Source organism: Salvelinus sp. IW2-2015, linkage group LG5, assembly GCF_002910315.2.
Source record: "Salvelinus sp. IW2-2015 linkage group LG5, ASM291031v2, whole genome shotgun sequence".
Taxonomy (NCBI): Eukaryota; Metazoa; Chordata; class Actinopteri; order Salmoniformes; family Salmonidae; genus Salvelinus; species Salvelinus sp. IW2-2015.
The window spans coordinates 5,030,885-5,046,570 of record NC_036844.1 but is presented as its reverse complement, the minus strand read 5'-3'; the positions used below and the strand labels follow the sequence as shown (position 1 = coordinate 5,046,570).

Below are 15,686 nucleotides of genomic sequence, written 5' to 3'. Positions count from 1 at the left end.
CGTACAAACACACGTCAAAGTGTTAACCCCTTCTTTTTGGCACTAAACAGTCTAAGCCTTGTCTAAGCTATATGGAATTGTTTTAAGAATGTTATACCAAAGATCATGTTGCTATTAGCCCAYACAAATGCACTGAATAACAGATTCACTACATGTATCAACAGATAGCGCCACCCCCCCAAAARAAATCTAAAGGAAGTTTGTTCTGAAGTGTCTGTCCTATATCTGACAGATATAAGAAAGATCAGGAAACTTTTTTTTATTTTTATTTACATGTATTTAAACCCTTACAGTCTCCATATATACACACACTACTTCCATATTTCTTTTAAAAACTGGAACCGGGGGACCTTCAGATGAGTCTCGTCAGGCCTGTGGGCATCCTCGAGCAAAACATMTGATACGTACATGTTCGCGAGAGTCTCACCTTTCCACAGAGGGGTGTAGTGTGTAGCCCAAACTGTTCGGACGCTACAGACAGAAGTTGACAGATCGGCTGTACCGACTCCAGACAAGTCCCAAGGCGCTCGCGGGGTTGGGGTCATAAATGACGGAGAACACCACCTCTAGCTCTGTATCTTTCACCGCAGATGCAGAAGTGTGACATCGGCAGATGGGGGTGAAMAAAAAACAGGTATCTCTAGCTTAAACTGATAGATTTATGAGGATTTTTAAAATATGATGTTTATTAGATTTCCGTGGCGGTGCGGACATTGACTCTAGGGGGTTAAATAGAGTGTTCGAGAGACTAGAGACATTGCCATTCCACCTGTGCCATTAAACAGATGTACATGTGTTAAAGTCAAGTAAGAGAGAAAACAAGTGTCCAAAAGTGGAGACTATTTGTGACACTTTTTTTCTCCATACTCCCGGTCTTGTAAATAACAAACACAAGCAAATGAAAAATAATGTTTGAATTCTAACTCCAGACGATCGAATTTCAATCGTTCAAGAAAAACTCAACTTTCTGAATGAGCTCACTCACACTGTCCACAGTGACTCATCTTAGAGACCAGAGGCAATGGTCCAAACAGGCAGAACGGAATACCTCAGGAAAGACTTTCAAATATGAATGATACAGTGACTGTCTAATAATGTTTGTCAGAAGGAGAGCTTTTTGATAAGTACCCATTTCCCAGAACTTACAGGAGAAATACAATGTACTGTTGCCCCCTAGTGTTAGAGAGGAGATGGGACAGACTGACAGACAGACAGGGGGAAACTGTACTGCTCCTCAGACAGGCAAATTGAGAGGGTAGACGTACTAAGKTCAGTGAATGGGTCCAGATGAAGTGTACAGAGGAAACATCTTATGATAGGATATAGATCAGAATACATTTGTTTTGTATGTACATGCCTAGAGTGATAATGGTAGTACTGTATATCACTTTCTTGGTCTTAACATTGTAGGATATATGATCTCCTTTATCCCAAAACACTTTCTTGGTCTTTKCAAAGTATTCAAGTATGGAGGACTCCTTCATTATTGACTGATATATAATCAAATGGCCACCCGGRCTATTTACATTGACACCCCCCCTCCTGTCTTTACACTGCTGCTACTCACTGTTTATTATCTATGCATAGTCACTTTACCCCTACCAACATGTACAAATTACCTCGACTAACCTGTACCCCCGCACATTGACTCGGGACCTCCTGTATACAGCCTCGTTATTGTTATTTTATTGTGTTACTTTAGTTTATTTAGTAAATATTTTCTTAACTCTATTTCTTGAACTGGATTKTTGGTTAAGGGGTTGTAAGTAAGCATTTCACAGTAAGGTCTGCACCTGTTGTATTCGGCGCATGTGACAAATAAAATATTATCATAATATATTATAATATATAACAATAATAATAATAATACCAGCATTAAGCAAATGCTTTTATCCAAAGCAACTTAGCCATGCGTGCATACATTTTACCTACGGGTGGTCCCAGGTATCGAACCCACTATTCTGACATTGCAAGCACCATGCTGTTCTACCAACTGAGCTACAGAAGACCAAAACGTTTGTGACAGTCTACAATATGTGAGTGGAATCTCTGACAGAACTGTGGAGCAACAGGTTTCTATCAAATTAAGTTGTAAAGACTACAGAATTGACGTACCGCGGTTGGTGGCGACAGGCTGATGTTTCCGATGGAGGCCTTGAGTTCGTCGATGGTGGCTCGGCTCTGGTGCGTCCCGTTGTTGGGCGCCACCGGCTTGATCTCCACGCGGAACTTCCTGGGTTCATCCTCGTCCTCCGAGTCACTCGATGARTAGAACGAGTTATCTTTGGCATGTGGAACACACGGTTAAGGAGCARAACAGATCATAACACACAGCCAGACAGATTAGTGGCTCTATGGCAATATAGTGGCTTCATGGAGATATGGTAACATGAAACCAACAGTTACATCTTATTGAATGCATATTAGAATGGGATCGGTGCAAAAAGAATGATAAGATGCGTTTGAATACAAAGAGTTTTTGAACAGTGTAAAGCATTGAGGAGTGTTGGAGGATATCATTTTCGTTGCGGTCTTCCGGTCTGATACAGAAGCCATCTTCGTCAACCGTGGGGACATTCTAGAAGAGAGACGACAAAATATTGGGTCATTAATGCACATAACTTGCTGTGGTATTTTGCTGTTAGTGTGTGTGTGTGTGTGTGTGTGATACTCACAGCGTTCTGGAAGTCTATGGTGCCATAGTACCCAGGAGGAGCTCCGTTGGCATTATTCTACAGCCCAGGGAAGAAGAGAGAGAGACAGGCAGAGAGTGAGAGAGGCAGAGAGCGAGAGAGGGGGAGAGAGTGAGAGAGGCAGAGAGAGAGAGAGGGGATTACTATAACTTCAACAAATTTAATTACTTTGACAATTTCTACAATAATTGACAAATATTTGCAATACTATTGCATGATGACGACACTACAAAATAATTCACTAGTATAATAATACAGTATCATACATACTATTGAATGAATGTCATTCAAATAAATGCCATTTTAAAGTATGTAACTGAAGGGTACTCACAGCAGGTTCAACTTCTGTCGACTCCCTGAGAACATGCCAAAAGAAACAACCAAGAGTAGTTTCATTCTCATAAAAAAGCCATGGTCATAAAAGTTAAACATTTTATCATCGAGTCCRACGAAGCTAAAGGAGTATCATCTATCAGGACACCAAACCTGGGTTACATGAGTATTTTATGATTTGTTATTTAAATTCTTGTTTTCTGTGTATTTTCAAATAACTTGGCCGAATCAACTACTTCTATTGGAAGTATTTCAAAAGTATTTTCTAATAATTTCCTATAAATAGCCTACTATTTCAGAGTTCTCAAATACTTATTTCAAATACATGGGAGTGTATTTGAGTCCGCGCATKAGTATTTTCAAATACTATCTGAATACGTATTTCGAAATGTATATGTGAAACTATTTGAGATATTAGAAATAGTAGAACCTGGGTCTGCAGGACACCACCATTAAAAAGCAAGATCATTTGAATTTATCTTGGATAATTTGAAACAGAATCAGTCAGTTAAAAAGACTCTCCACAAAGCCATCGCATCATATTCCCAGACAGTGGAAAGTACATAATTAACAGTATAAAAACGACTTAAAAAAATCCTTGATAAATACTTTTCAAAGTGTAAAAGTAGAAACTCACGTGGAGTCTGTGTCCTTGTTGTCTTTCCGGCGGCCAGGGAACGCATATGTTTTTCTCTTCCTGGGTTTGGCTCCTAGAAACAAACCAAAGGAGTGCGTGTGAGACTGAACAAATGTATTTGTTTTGACAAATATGAGTGACAAACTCCAAACCGAACAAAAGTGATAAATCAGAAACTTTAAGAAACACTCACAATTCTTCAGATGTATTACAAATGAGCTGGGAAGAGGTCAGACAACTTAAAACATCTAGACTAAATGTTACCACCATTTATTTGCAAAATATAAAGTCTGACTTTTCACATTTATTTCTGATATTCATCCAGTTCTCGGTTGGTTTGTTTGTTTCATTGAGGTGGGAATAGACTCTAGAAAAGCAGGGTGTGTGTGAGACTTACCTTCAGTGGCGATGGCAGTGTTGCACTCCTCAAACTCAATAGGACCTGATAAGATAGAAACAATCATTTTASGTTCATTTGGCATTTAGAGGGGCTGCAGTGGCTCGCAGGTCTGCGTACCCACACATGCAGTCAGATCCGGCCCTAGCCTTTTAGGGGAACTAAGTGAAATACGTTTAAGAGTTCATTTCCAGCGATTTTATGCATTTTGCCATGGGGCGTAGAGAAAACGCGGTCGTTTTAAAGAAAGTTTGCGGCAATTCTACACATTTTAACATGGGGCGGAGAGAATATTTAGCAATTYTATTACTGATTTCATGCAATTTGACTCATTTTTGCGATGGGTTGGAGAGAAATGTTTGCAGTTTTGAATAATGTGCCCACCAGATGACCATCCCTTCCCTAGAGTCTCCTGATAAGACAGAAACATTAAGTTAGGTTCATTTGGCATTTAAGAGGTGAATGCAGGGCTGTGACGGTCATGGAATTTTGGATGACGGTAACTGTCCAGCCAAATGACCGCTGTCATTGTAATAACCGCTCAAACAGCAAAACATATATTTTTTAAAACACACATTTTCTCCTCTCTGGACTAYATGTGCTGACAAAGAAATAGAATTAATAGAATGGGCATCCCCATTCAAGTCAATGATGGCAAAACGGGTAGACTAGCGGCCATTGCGAGTGTACCCATAGGAAGTAAAAGCAGGAAGTGTACCCATCAATGTGCCGTGATTTGTGGATTAAACTCAACTGACATTAAAAAATTTTTTAAATACATTGCATGAGCCACATCAGTTAACATCATTTGAATGAACATTCTACAATACCATGAAAATGATTGCATGACAATACCAGGCAGCAATTGCAAGTGTACASGAGTTTACCAGTCAAATTGCCAGGTTTAGAACGTCCAYGCCCTGCTGCTACATTGWGGGGGGTGTTGCCTAGGCAACCGACTCATTTGCTACAACAACTTGCTTGTTTTCGCAAGTGGCAACAAAGTTTCAATAAGTTGTTAAGAGTCCATGTTACCGCAGAAACGGACTCAACTGAATGAATGCCCGGCCGTCCGCTATTCAGTCGGCAGTTTGCTCCACAAAAACAACAATTTAAACGGTTCCATATTATTTCCATGACAGTCTTCATCCATAACCGTCGGTCACATGGTTATACGGTAGTTGTGCGAGCCCGAGGTGAATGACCCTCTGCTGGCAGTGTTGTGAATGTCGCGCACGCACGCACGGCTTGGCAGGAACAGACAGCATCCGGTCACACACACAGGCTTGGTAAATTGTCCACGCTGATCCTAGAGGGCAGACCGGGTCAATAGCACATTCAACACGGTGTCTGGTGGCCATCGGCAAGATGTGACGCTCTATCCAGAAACAGGGGAAAACACTAGAGCACGCAAGGTACAGTGCAGTACAGCACACTACACACATTCATTGCACTCATGAACACATACAGACACACACACAAAGCACGCAAAACAAACACACACTACAGCACACACACGCATGCATGTATAGCCACACTAACAAGCAAATCAGTATTCCTCAGTATCCTCTCTCTCTCTCACAAACACACACCCTCACAGCACTATTAGATACACATTCTCGTGGACGTACACGCATTTAAGACAATTATACTGTACACCTGAGAAAGAGACCGAACAACCAATCAAATGAAATAACACCTGCCATTCAAACTAAGCAGACTAGCAGAGTTAGAGGGATTTAACAGGTTTGAGCCACTGAAAGTGTCACRGAGTGAGGTGTTTAAAACCCATGGATAGACACACGCCACGAACCTGATCTGCCCTTCTCGTAAGCGAGAACGCACGCACACACTAAAGCACACAGAGCTTGTGAGTTGGCTCCATCTCAGTCTTCACAAACCAATGATAATGCATATAGTGATAATTGAATAAGTAGACATGTATTTTTTTTTTTAGCAAAAAGGTCAAGTCTGGTCGGAGAAATGACCTTGATGTAATTTTGAGCCAAACTTGATTTTCACAACAAAAAAATTAAAAATTCATACATAAATGAATAACCCCCTGTGAAAAACAACAAAGATCTTGCTTAATTTAATGTTCATCAATTATGCATATTTACCTCTGAGCTCTTGCACTTGGAATGCCACGAGTCTTGAGAAAATGCGTCACTACAGACCCTGGTTCGATTCCAGGCTGTATCACAACCGGCCGTGATTGGGAGTCACGTAGAGCGGCGCACAATTGGACCAACRTCGTCCGGGTTTGGCCGGGGTAGGCCGTCATTGTAAATAAGAATTTGTTCTTTAACTGACTTGACTAGTTAAATAAAGGTTGAATAATTTATTTTTTTAAAGCTGTGGGGGATAAAGCAACACTCACTATGAATGTGCGTGTCAATAGTACAAGGCCCCATATGACGTTAGCACAATGACAAGTCAGCGAGTCCAAAGCTATCATCTTACGGTTTATCATGAGCAGAAAGACGATGAGTGTGAAATGGTGCCTTTTACCTTGTTTTATGTGAATTTTCTTAGAGGATTAATCTATGAACAGTAAATGAATTCCTATTAACATAAGATTAAAGTACTATAGTCTATAGTAGATGGGAATAACTATGATTTTATTAATTGTGTTATCTATTTTGTCCGTTGATAAAGCAATGTTGGGATTCCGTGACTACACAGCCTACTCAGCAGAATACAGATCTGTTCCAAGTGCCTTTTTGGGCATTTTCCTTTGTATTTATCTTCTTAAAAGCTCATGCACGACACACAGTCTGTGTTTGCCTATACCAGACCATGGAAAGAGAAAGAAGAGAGGGGAAGAGGCCAGCCTTGGGCAAGATTTTATTTCCATGGCACCAAAATGCCATGACCTGAAAAAACAAAGCTAATGATATTTTAGTCAAACATATACGGCAACAGTGGTTCAATGCAGCCTTCCCCAGAGAACGTCAGTCGCGGGCAGAATTGACGCATTGTTCAGGGCGCGCAGAGCTTGGAGAAGCGCATGGAAGCGGGGAGTCACGAGAGGCACGCATCACGCCAAGTGAAGTGGATAGAGTCCACCAATGACCGATCTCCTCTACTGTGCAATATCAGACCGTCTACCGTTAGCYCTTCACCGCCGGCTAACACACACTGACGTGACTGCTGTTTGTGTGTGCGCTCCGTTCCAATCAAAACAAACGCTACGCTCATCCAAGAACTAGTTCACGAGAGAGAGGAGAGAGACCCTTGCTCAATGCCTAATCCACACAGTGCTGACAAGAAGCAGGTATTTTTACTTAGCCAAGAGGGAGCACTTACATTTACCATAATCTTCAAAAGTATTAAACAGTTGCTGCCATTGCCAAACACCCCATAGTAACCAATTCTAAGAGAATAAACATATTTGAAAGAACATTTCTAAAGCCTATACTTAGGCTACTCCACATTGCATGACTATTGCCTGAAATAAAGCAAGAGCAGTGCAGGAACCTTTCKCTGACAGCATCCTAAAATTGCATCTGACAATATTTACGCATACATGGACTACAGCAAAAGAAACTACAAACTAGACACGCTAATCTTACCTAAATCTGCACAGGCGACATTGGGAACCRTTTAAACATTTCATAAACAGACAGGCGACTTTGTTTATATAGAGGAAGAGGTTTCTTTTCTATTTCTCTCTTTGAGAGAAGCATGCAGTCGAGTCACACATGAGCGGAGAATGGTTTTTTAAAATTGCATTTGCTTCATATGGTGCTCGGAGCGGAGCGGGGAGAGAGGGAGAGGGGCGGAGGGGTTGCGTGTCTGGCTAGCCGCCAGTTGACAGCTCAGCTGGATATCGGTGAACACTGCGAACCCCCCCACCCACCCTCGCAGCGTGTCACTTTAGGATTGTTTCCGCAGTAGAAAGTTTATTCAAGCTCCCTCTCTCGAAAGGCACTGGACCGGCCATCCGTTCAGCTATTTCATCAAGGGACAGGCAGGTTATTTTTCTGACACGGCCTAGGCCGCGKTGCGATCTCTAATGAACAGCTTGAGAAGGGGAGGAATTTTACAACTGTTTTCAGCCCTCAATTAATTCTGCTGTCAAAACAAAATGAAGGCCGCTGCTGTCCGGACGCCACGTCTGGACACAGAGGTCAAGGGTCACCATTTGTATACACACAAACACACCCCAAGTCGGGCCCATTGTGTCGGCTACCTGATAGGATGTGGCGCAAGCCCCTGGGAAAGCCACAATGCATAACACAACATCGGCTGTAACCATAGATAACTCCTTCACCAGGAGTCAAAAGGATGGCATAAGCTATTCATGAATATGGAGATGAGAGAAGGATGTGTAAGGTAAAGATGCGAATGATGCCGAATTATCCTTGCCATATCTACAGTGCCTTGGGGAAAGTATTCAGGCATCTTGACTTTTTCCAAATTTTGTTAGGTTACAGCCTTATTCTAAAATTGATTAATTMGTTTCCCCCCTCATCAATATACACATTCAATACCCCATAATGACAAAGCAAAAACAGATTCAGAAATGTTTGCTAATTTATTCAAAATAAAAACTGAAATATCACATTTAAATAAGTATTTAGACCCTTTTACTCAGTACTTTGCTGAAGCACCTTTGGCAGCGATTACAGGCTTGAGTCTTCTTGGGTATGACGCTACCAGCTTGGCACACCTGTATTTGGGGAGTTTCTCCCATTCTTCTCTGCAGATCCTCTCAAGCTCTGTCAGGTTGGATGGTGAGCGTTGCTGCACAGCTATTTTAAGGTCTCTCCAGAGATGTTCTATCTGGGTGGTTCCAAACTTCTTCCATTTAATAATGATAGAGGCCACTTGGTTATTGGGGACCTTCAATGCTGCAGAAATGTTTTGGTACCCTTCCCCAGATCTGTGCCTCGACACAATCCTGTCTCGGAGCTCTACGGTCAATTCCTTCGACCTCATGGCTTGGTTTTGCTCTGACCTTATATAGACAGGTSTGTGCCTTTCCAAATGTCCAATCAATTGAATTTACCACAGGTGGACTCCAATCAAGTTGTGGAAACATCTCAATGATGATCAATGGAAACAGGATGCACCTGAGCTCAATTTCAAGTCTCATAGCAAAGGGTCTGAATAATTATGTAAATACAGTATTTTTGCCTCATTTTCCCAAAGAGGCAAAAATGTCTAAAATCCTGTTTCACTTTGTCATTATGGGGTATTGTGTGTAGATTGCTAAGGATTTGTATCTATTTAATCCATTTTAGAATAAGGCTGTAACGTAACAAAATGTGGAAAAAGTCATGGGGTCTGAATACTGTATGTGATAATCAACCCACTTTCTTTAGGCCTACCATGATTGGCTTTAAGATTAGGATCTAATAACCTCCTGACACACAAGGTTTTACACAGACGAGTGTGCGAGAGAGTGCAAGACCAACCGAGCAAGAGAGAGGGAGAAGGAGTTAAACCATTTGGAGAGATTTCCCTTGATTACTGTAGCATGTCGTAGTTTACACAAGAGCCAATGTTGAGCTCCTGACCTCCAGAAGAGCTTGGTTCTGGCTGCTTAGTTCAGTCTGCAGCCTCAACACAGCAATGTGTGTGTGTGTGTGTGTGTGTGTATATCTCCGCCATCATTTCCTATGACCGAAAACAGCTTCTGAACCACAGAACAGCGATCACTAACCTCGAGTTGGATGACAATTTCTACTTCAATGAATCAGCAGCTCTGGATGTTCTGCTTTCTCCGAACCAGGCCCTAATCCCCGGCCCTCGAAAGAGAAAGCAACGGCGCCAGAGGCAAACGAGCCGGCATCCTGACAAGACTATGTTGGCGAACAAATAAACCGCCTCCACCCTTCATTCTATTGGCAAATGTACAATCACTAAAGAACAAACTGGAAGAGCTCCGCTCGAGACTATCCTATCAACGGGACTTGAAGTACTGTAATATTCGATGTTTCTCGGAAGAAGGACATGGATAACATACATCTCGCTGTTTTTTCCCCATAAATCCTCTAGACCGGACGGCTGCCTCAGGTAAGAAGGGGGGAGGGGTGTGTGCTCTTTCTTAACAACAGCTGGTGTGCGATCGCTAATATTAAGGGAGTCTAGAGTTTTTGATCGCACAGGTTAGAATACTTCATGATAAGATGCAGACCATACTATTTACTTTTCGTAACTGTCTATTTACCACCACAAACCGATGGTGGCACTAATACTGCCCTCAACAAGCTCTRTAGGGCCGTAAGCAAACAAGAAAATGCACATCCAGAGSMKGYGCTGCGTGTGGCCAGTGACTTTAATGCAGGGAAACAGAAATCAGTTCTCATTTCTACTAGCATGTCACCTGTGCAACTAACCTCTAGATCACCTTTACTCCACACACAGAGACGCATAAAGCTCACCCTCGCCCTCCCTTTCGCAAATCTTACCATAACTCATCCTTCGGATTCTTCTTTACAAGCAAAACAGAAACGTACCAGTGATGCGCTCAATACGGAAGTGGTCTGATGAAGYGGATGCTAAGTTACTGGACTGCTTCGCTAGCACAGAAGGGAATATGTTCCAGGATACATCCGATAACATTGAGGAGTTTTACCACATCGGTCACCGGCATCATTAATAAGTGCATCGACAACGATGTCCCCATAGTGACCGTACGGACATATCCCAACCAGAAGCCATGAATTACAGGCAACATCGACACTGAGCTAAAGGCTAGAGCTGCCGCTTTCAAGGAGCGGGACACTAATCCGGATGCTTATAAGAAATCCCGCTATGACCTCAGACGAGCCAAACAGGCAAAGCGTCAATACAGGACTAAGATCGAATCCTACTACGCCGGCTCTGATGCTCGTCAAATGTGGCAGGGCTTGCAGACTATCACGGATTACAAAGGGAAACACAGCCGTAAGCTGCCCAGTGACACAAGCCTACCAGACGAGCTAAATGCCTTACATGCTTGCTTCGAGGCAAGCAACACTGAACCATGCATGAGAGCACCAGYTGTTCCAGACTACTGTGTTCTTGCTCTCCGCAGCCGATGTGAGTAAACAGGTTAACGTTCACAAGGCCACAGAGCCAGATGGATTACCAGGACGTGCACTCAAAGCATGCGTTGACCAGCTGGCAAGTGTCTTCACTGACATTTTTTACCTCTCCCTGACCACCATAGTAACACCTATATGTTTCAAGCAGACCACCATAGTCCTTGTGCTCAAGAACGTCAAGGTAACCTGCCTAAATGACTATCACTCCGTAGCACTCACATCTGTAGCCATGAAACGCTTTGAAAGCCTGTCATGTCTCACATCAACACAATCATCCCAGATACCTTAGACCCACTCCAATTTGCATACCTCCCCAACAGATCAACAGATGACGCAATCTCTATTGCACTCCACACTGCTCTCTCCCACCTGGACAAGAGAAACACCTATATGAGAATGCTGTTCATTGACTACAGTGCAGCGTTCAACACYRYAGWGCCCTCCAAGCTCATCACTAAGCTCAGGACCCTAGGACTGAACACCTCCCTTTGCAACTGGATTCTGGACTTCCTGACGGGCCACCCCCAAGTGTTGAGGGTAGCCCACGTACGACTCCCGACTGCTAAATAGTTAACCAAATAGCTACCCGGACTATCTGCATTCACTCCTCAAATGGCTCATCATATATGTTGCTGCTTATTAGCTATCCTGTTGCTTAGTGACTTTACCCWCCTATATGTACATATCTACCTCAATTACCTCGTACCCCTGCACACCGACACAGTATATATCCAAGTTATCATGTGTGTAAACGCCCCGACCACTCTCCCGGCTTGCATGGTGTCACATGCTAAGTGGAATATCACCTACCTACCTTTACAGCAGATTACATCTATTGAGTCAGATGGCCTTTTACAACCTCTCATTACTGCTCTCTCATTGGCTAACTCCCTATCATAGGCCCCTATCCACCTTAAAGACAGGAAGTTACTTTCAAGGAAGTGGCCTCTAATAAACTAASACTGATACAGGGTCAGATTCAGCCACATTGAAGGAGTAAGTATAGAAGTTGCCCCTAACTAACCACTGATCCACAGTCAGATTCAGGCATCCTGAAGGAGTAGACAAATTATATAAAATTGCCCCTACCACTGAAGTCATTCACCAGTCATACACAATAACATATGTGTAATACATTGATCTGCATACGTGTTTTTCCTATCATCGCAGGTGTATGTGCGTGTAGGGCATCTTACCTGGTCTCTCTTTGCCCGTTCCTTTACTTTCAGCCAGTTTCTGTATCAAGCCCTCCACAGAGGTGTTCTCCATGTTCCCCAAAAACTCTGTATGGACCTGCAGAGGGACAACACAACAAACACATAGGGTCAAGACGTGCGCTTCGTTTACAGATTGAGTAAGTTAGAATTTTGTCCCCAAATGCATATTATATAAACTCAGCAAAAAAAGAAAACATCCCTTTTTCAGGACCCTGTCTTTCAAAGATAATTCGTAAAAATCCAAATACGTTCACAGATCTTCACTTTAAAGGGTTTAAACACTGTTTCCCATGCTTGTTCAATGAACCATAAACAACTAATGAACATGCACCTGTGGAACGGTCATGAAGACATTAACAGCTTACAGACGGTAGGCAATTAAGGTCACAGTTATGAAAACTTAGGACACTAAAGAGGCCTTTCTACCGACTCTGAAAAACATCAAAAGCAAGATGCCCAGGGTCATCTGCGTGAWMGTGCCTTAGGCATGCTGCAAGGAGGCATGAGGACTGCAGATGTGGCCAGGGCAATAAATTGCAATGTCTGTACTGTGAGACGCCTGAGACGGCGCTACAGGGAGACAGGCCGGACAGCTGATCATCCTCGCAGTGGAAGACCACGTGTAACAACACCTGCACAAGATCGGTACATCGAACATCACACCTGCGGGACAGGTACAAGATGGCAACAACAACTGCCCGAGTTACACCAGGAACGCACAATCCCTCCATCAGTGCTCAGACTGTCCGCAATAGGCTGTGAGAGCTGGACCGAGGCTTGTAGCCTGTTGTAAGGCAGTCCTCACCAGACATCACCGGCAACAACGTTGCCTATGGGCACAAACCCCACCATCGCTGACCAGACAGGACTGGCAAAAGTGCTCTTCACTGACGAGTCGCGGTTTTGTCCCACCAGGGATGATGGTCAGATTTGCATTTATCGTCAAAGGAATGAGCATTACACCGAGGCCTGAACTCCGGAGAGGATTGATTTGGAGGTAGATGGTCTGTCATGTCTGGGGCGTGTGTTCACAGCATCATCGGACTGAGCTTTTTGTCATTGCAGGCAATCTCAATGCTGTGCATTACAGGGAAGACATTCTCCTCCCTCATGTGGAACCTTCCTGCAGGCTCATCCTGACATGACCCTGCAGATGACAATGCCACCTGCCATACTGCTCATTCTGTGCGTGAATTCCTGCAAGACAGGAATGTCAGTGTTCTGCCATGGCCAGCGAAGAACCCGGATTTCCATCCCATTGAGCACGTCTGGGACCTGTTGGATCGGAGGGCTAGGGCCATTCCCCCCAAAACGTCCGGGAACTTGCAGTGCCTTGGTGGAAGAGTGGGGTAACATCTCACAGCAAGAACTGCCAAATCTGTGCAGTCCATGAGAGGAGATGCACTGCAGTACTTAATGCAGCTGGTGGCCACACCAGATACTGACTGTTACTTTGACCCCCCTTTGTTCAGGGACACATGTCTGTTGTCACATGTCTGTGGAACTTGTTCAGTTATAGTCTTAGTTGTTGAATCTTATGTTCATACAAATATTTACACGTTAAGTTTGCTGAAAATAAACGCAGTTGACAGTGAGAGGACGTTTCTTTTTTTGCTGAGTTTATGAATAGTTTATGGTTAGTGAATGCCATTTATGAGATACTCTCCTTATTAGCTGAAATGGTATTTTTTCAAGGCCATTTTAGCTGTCAACCTAGCTGTTCGGTTCGAACAGATTCACAAATCATGGGAATTTGTTGCCCTATGAAGAACGTTTCTCCCTCCAAGGCACGTGTTGCTCGGCAACCCCTCTGAACAGGCCTGCTCCCTCTGACAAAGCCAGTGTAAGAATGCTAACAAACGTTTGTGCCACTGAAACTAAATAAATGCTGCATTGACCCCACAAAACTTAAGTGTTAGATTCATCATAGTGTTGTTAGACAAAGTAAGGAAAGTGAACTTCAAAAATGTTGTTTTATTGGAATTTGCAGCTGTTGTTGGTAAGTAATGAATCTGCTAGCTTCTGATAAGACTCACGGAATCTTTATCTTGGATTTTGCACTTTTGGGACTATCCATTGGTTCCATTGTACAGGGCAAACTAAATCAAGCTCAGCTCAAGTATTTTCACATGTATTTGACCCCGGTATGGCATCAATACAGTTAGCATTACATGAATAAACTAAAAAAAATCACTTGAAGAACTTAAGGCAGAGAGGCAGACACTTGGAAGATGACACATATGAATGGTGTTGATTGAGTCCATTGAGGGCTCACTCTGGTAGTAGTAAACACTGGGAGGTGCTGGTGCAATAAGAAAATGGGGCAGTGGGTGTGCCTGTATCTGTGTGTGTGTGTGTGTGTGTGTGTGTGTGTGTGTGTGTGTGTGTGTGTGTGTGTGTGTGTGTGTGTGTGTGTGTGTGTGTGTGTGTGTGGTGTGGTGTGTGTGTGTGTGTGTGTGTGTGTGTGGAGAGAGAGAGAAGAGAGAGCATAGTCATGTGTGAGATGGAGAGAAAGGAGGGAGAATGTGTGTGTATTTGCTGTGTGGTGTGTGATGGTTTGTGTTGTGAGTGACAGGTCGCATCCCTGGGGACTTCTCTCTGGGTGTCTCTGGTTTTAGAATGCTCAGAAGGAGTGACACATACAATATGGCTCTGTGCTTTTCACTGTATACTCCCTCTAAAAGACTGTACTGCCCAGCGTTTGCTTCGCTCTCTGTTATTAAAAAAAAAAAAAAAAAATCTCTGTACAATGTGTCTCAATAGCCTGTGGAGACTGGCTTACATAATACATTTTGGTATGGTTTTGTGTCGGTAGGTTTGTTGTTGACAGAGCGGTTTCCTGATGCCCTCTGGGTGCTATCACAGGAAGGATGATGTTTGTTTATTTGTTTAGGATGTCAGTGGCGTGTGTGTCAGTGTGTGTGTGCGCCGTTTGTGTGTGGATGTCAGTGGTTTGTGTGTGTGCGTGTGAGACTATCGGRGGAAGGGTAAAAGGACCAGACAGATGACGAACATCTGACTGACTGACTGTGCCATCTCGCCAAACGATTCAGATGTGCGTGATACTGTAAGCACAACAGAGTACCTCCATCCACTATCATGACCATACATACACGTCTCCCCCTCCCCCCTCCTGAGCCCCTCCGGCAAGGCGGAGTGCATTAGCCCCCTGCACCCTCACGGGGGGGGTGGGGGTGGGGGGCCTTGGCGAGGTCGAATGCTCACTCCAGCACACGCGATATGTCAGGTGCTCTAGCCCAGCTGCTCACTGCTGCCGTGAGGAAATGCACTGTAATGTCATCACCTGCGTCTCACACACAACCCCCCCCCCCTCAAACCCCTCTCTACCGGTAGTGATTTTTCACACATGCA

At 43.6% G+C, this 15,686-nt stretch overlaps 1 protein-coding gene across 1 annotated transcript in view; it reads right to left on the bottom strand.

Annotated features, from left to right (window-relative positions):
- LOC111963827 (FCH and mu domain containing endocytic adaptor 2) overlaps positions 1-15,686 on the bottom strand; it is a 96,534-nt gene that overhangs the window by 39,439 nt on the left and 41,409 nt on the right. Inside the window, 7 exon segments of the mRNA XM_070443538.1 lie at positions 2,116-2,291; positions 2,518-2,578; positions 2,676-2,732; positions 3,025-3,049; positions 3,664-3,736; positions 4,061-4,105; positions 12,294-12,390. Of these exon segments, the coding sequence (XP_070299639.1) occupies positions 2,116-2,291; positions 2,518-2,578; positions 2,676-2,732; positions 3,025-3,049; positions 3,664-3,736; positions 4,061-4,105; positions 12,294-12,390 (534 nt within the window).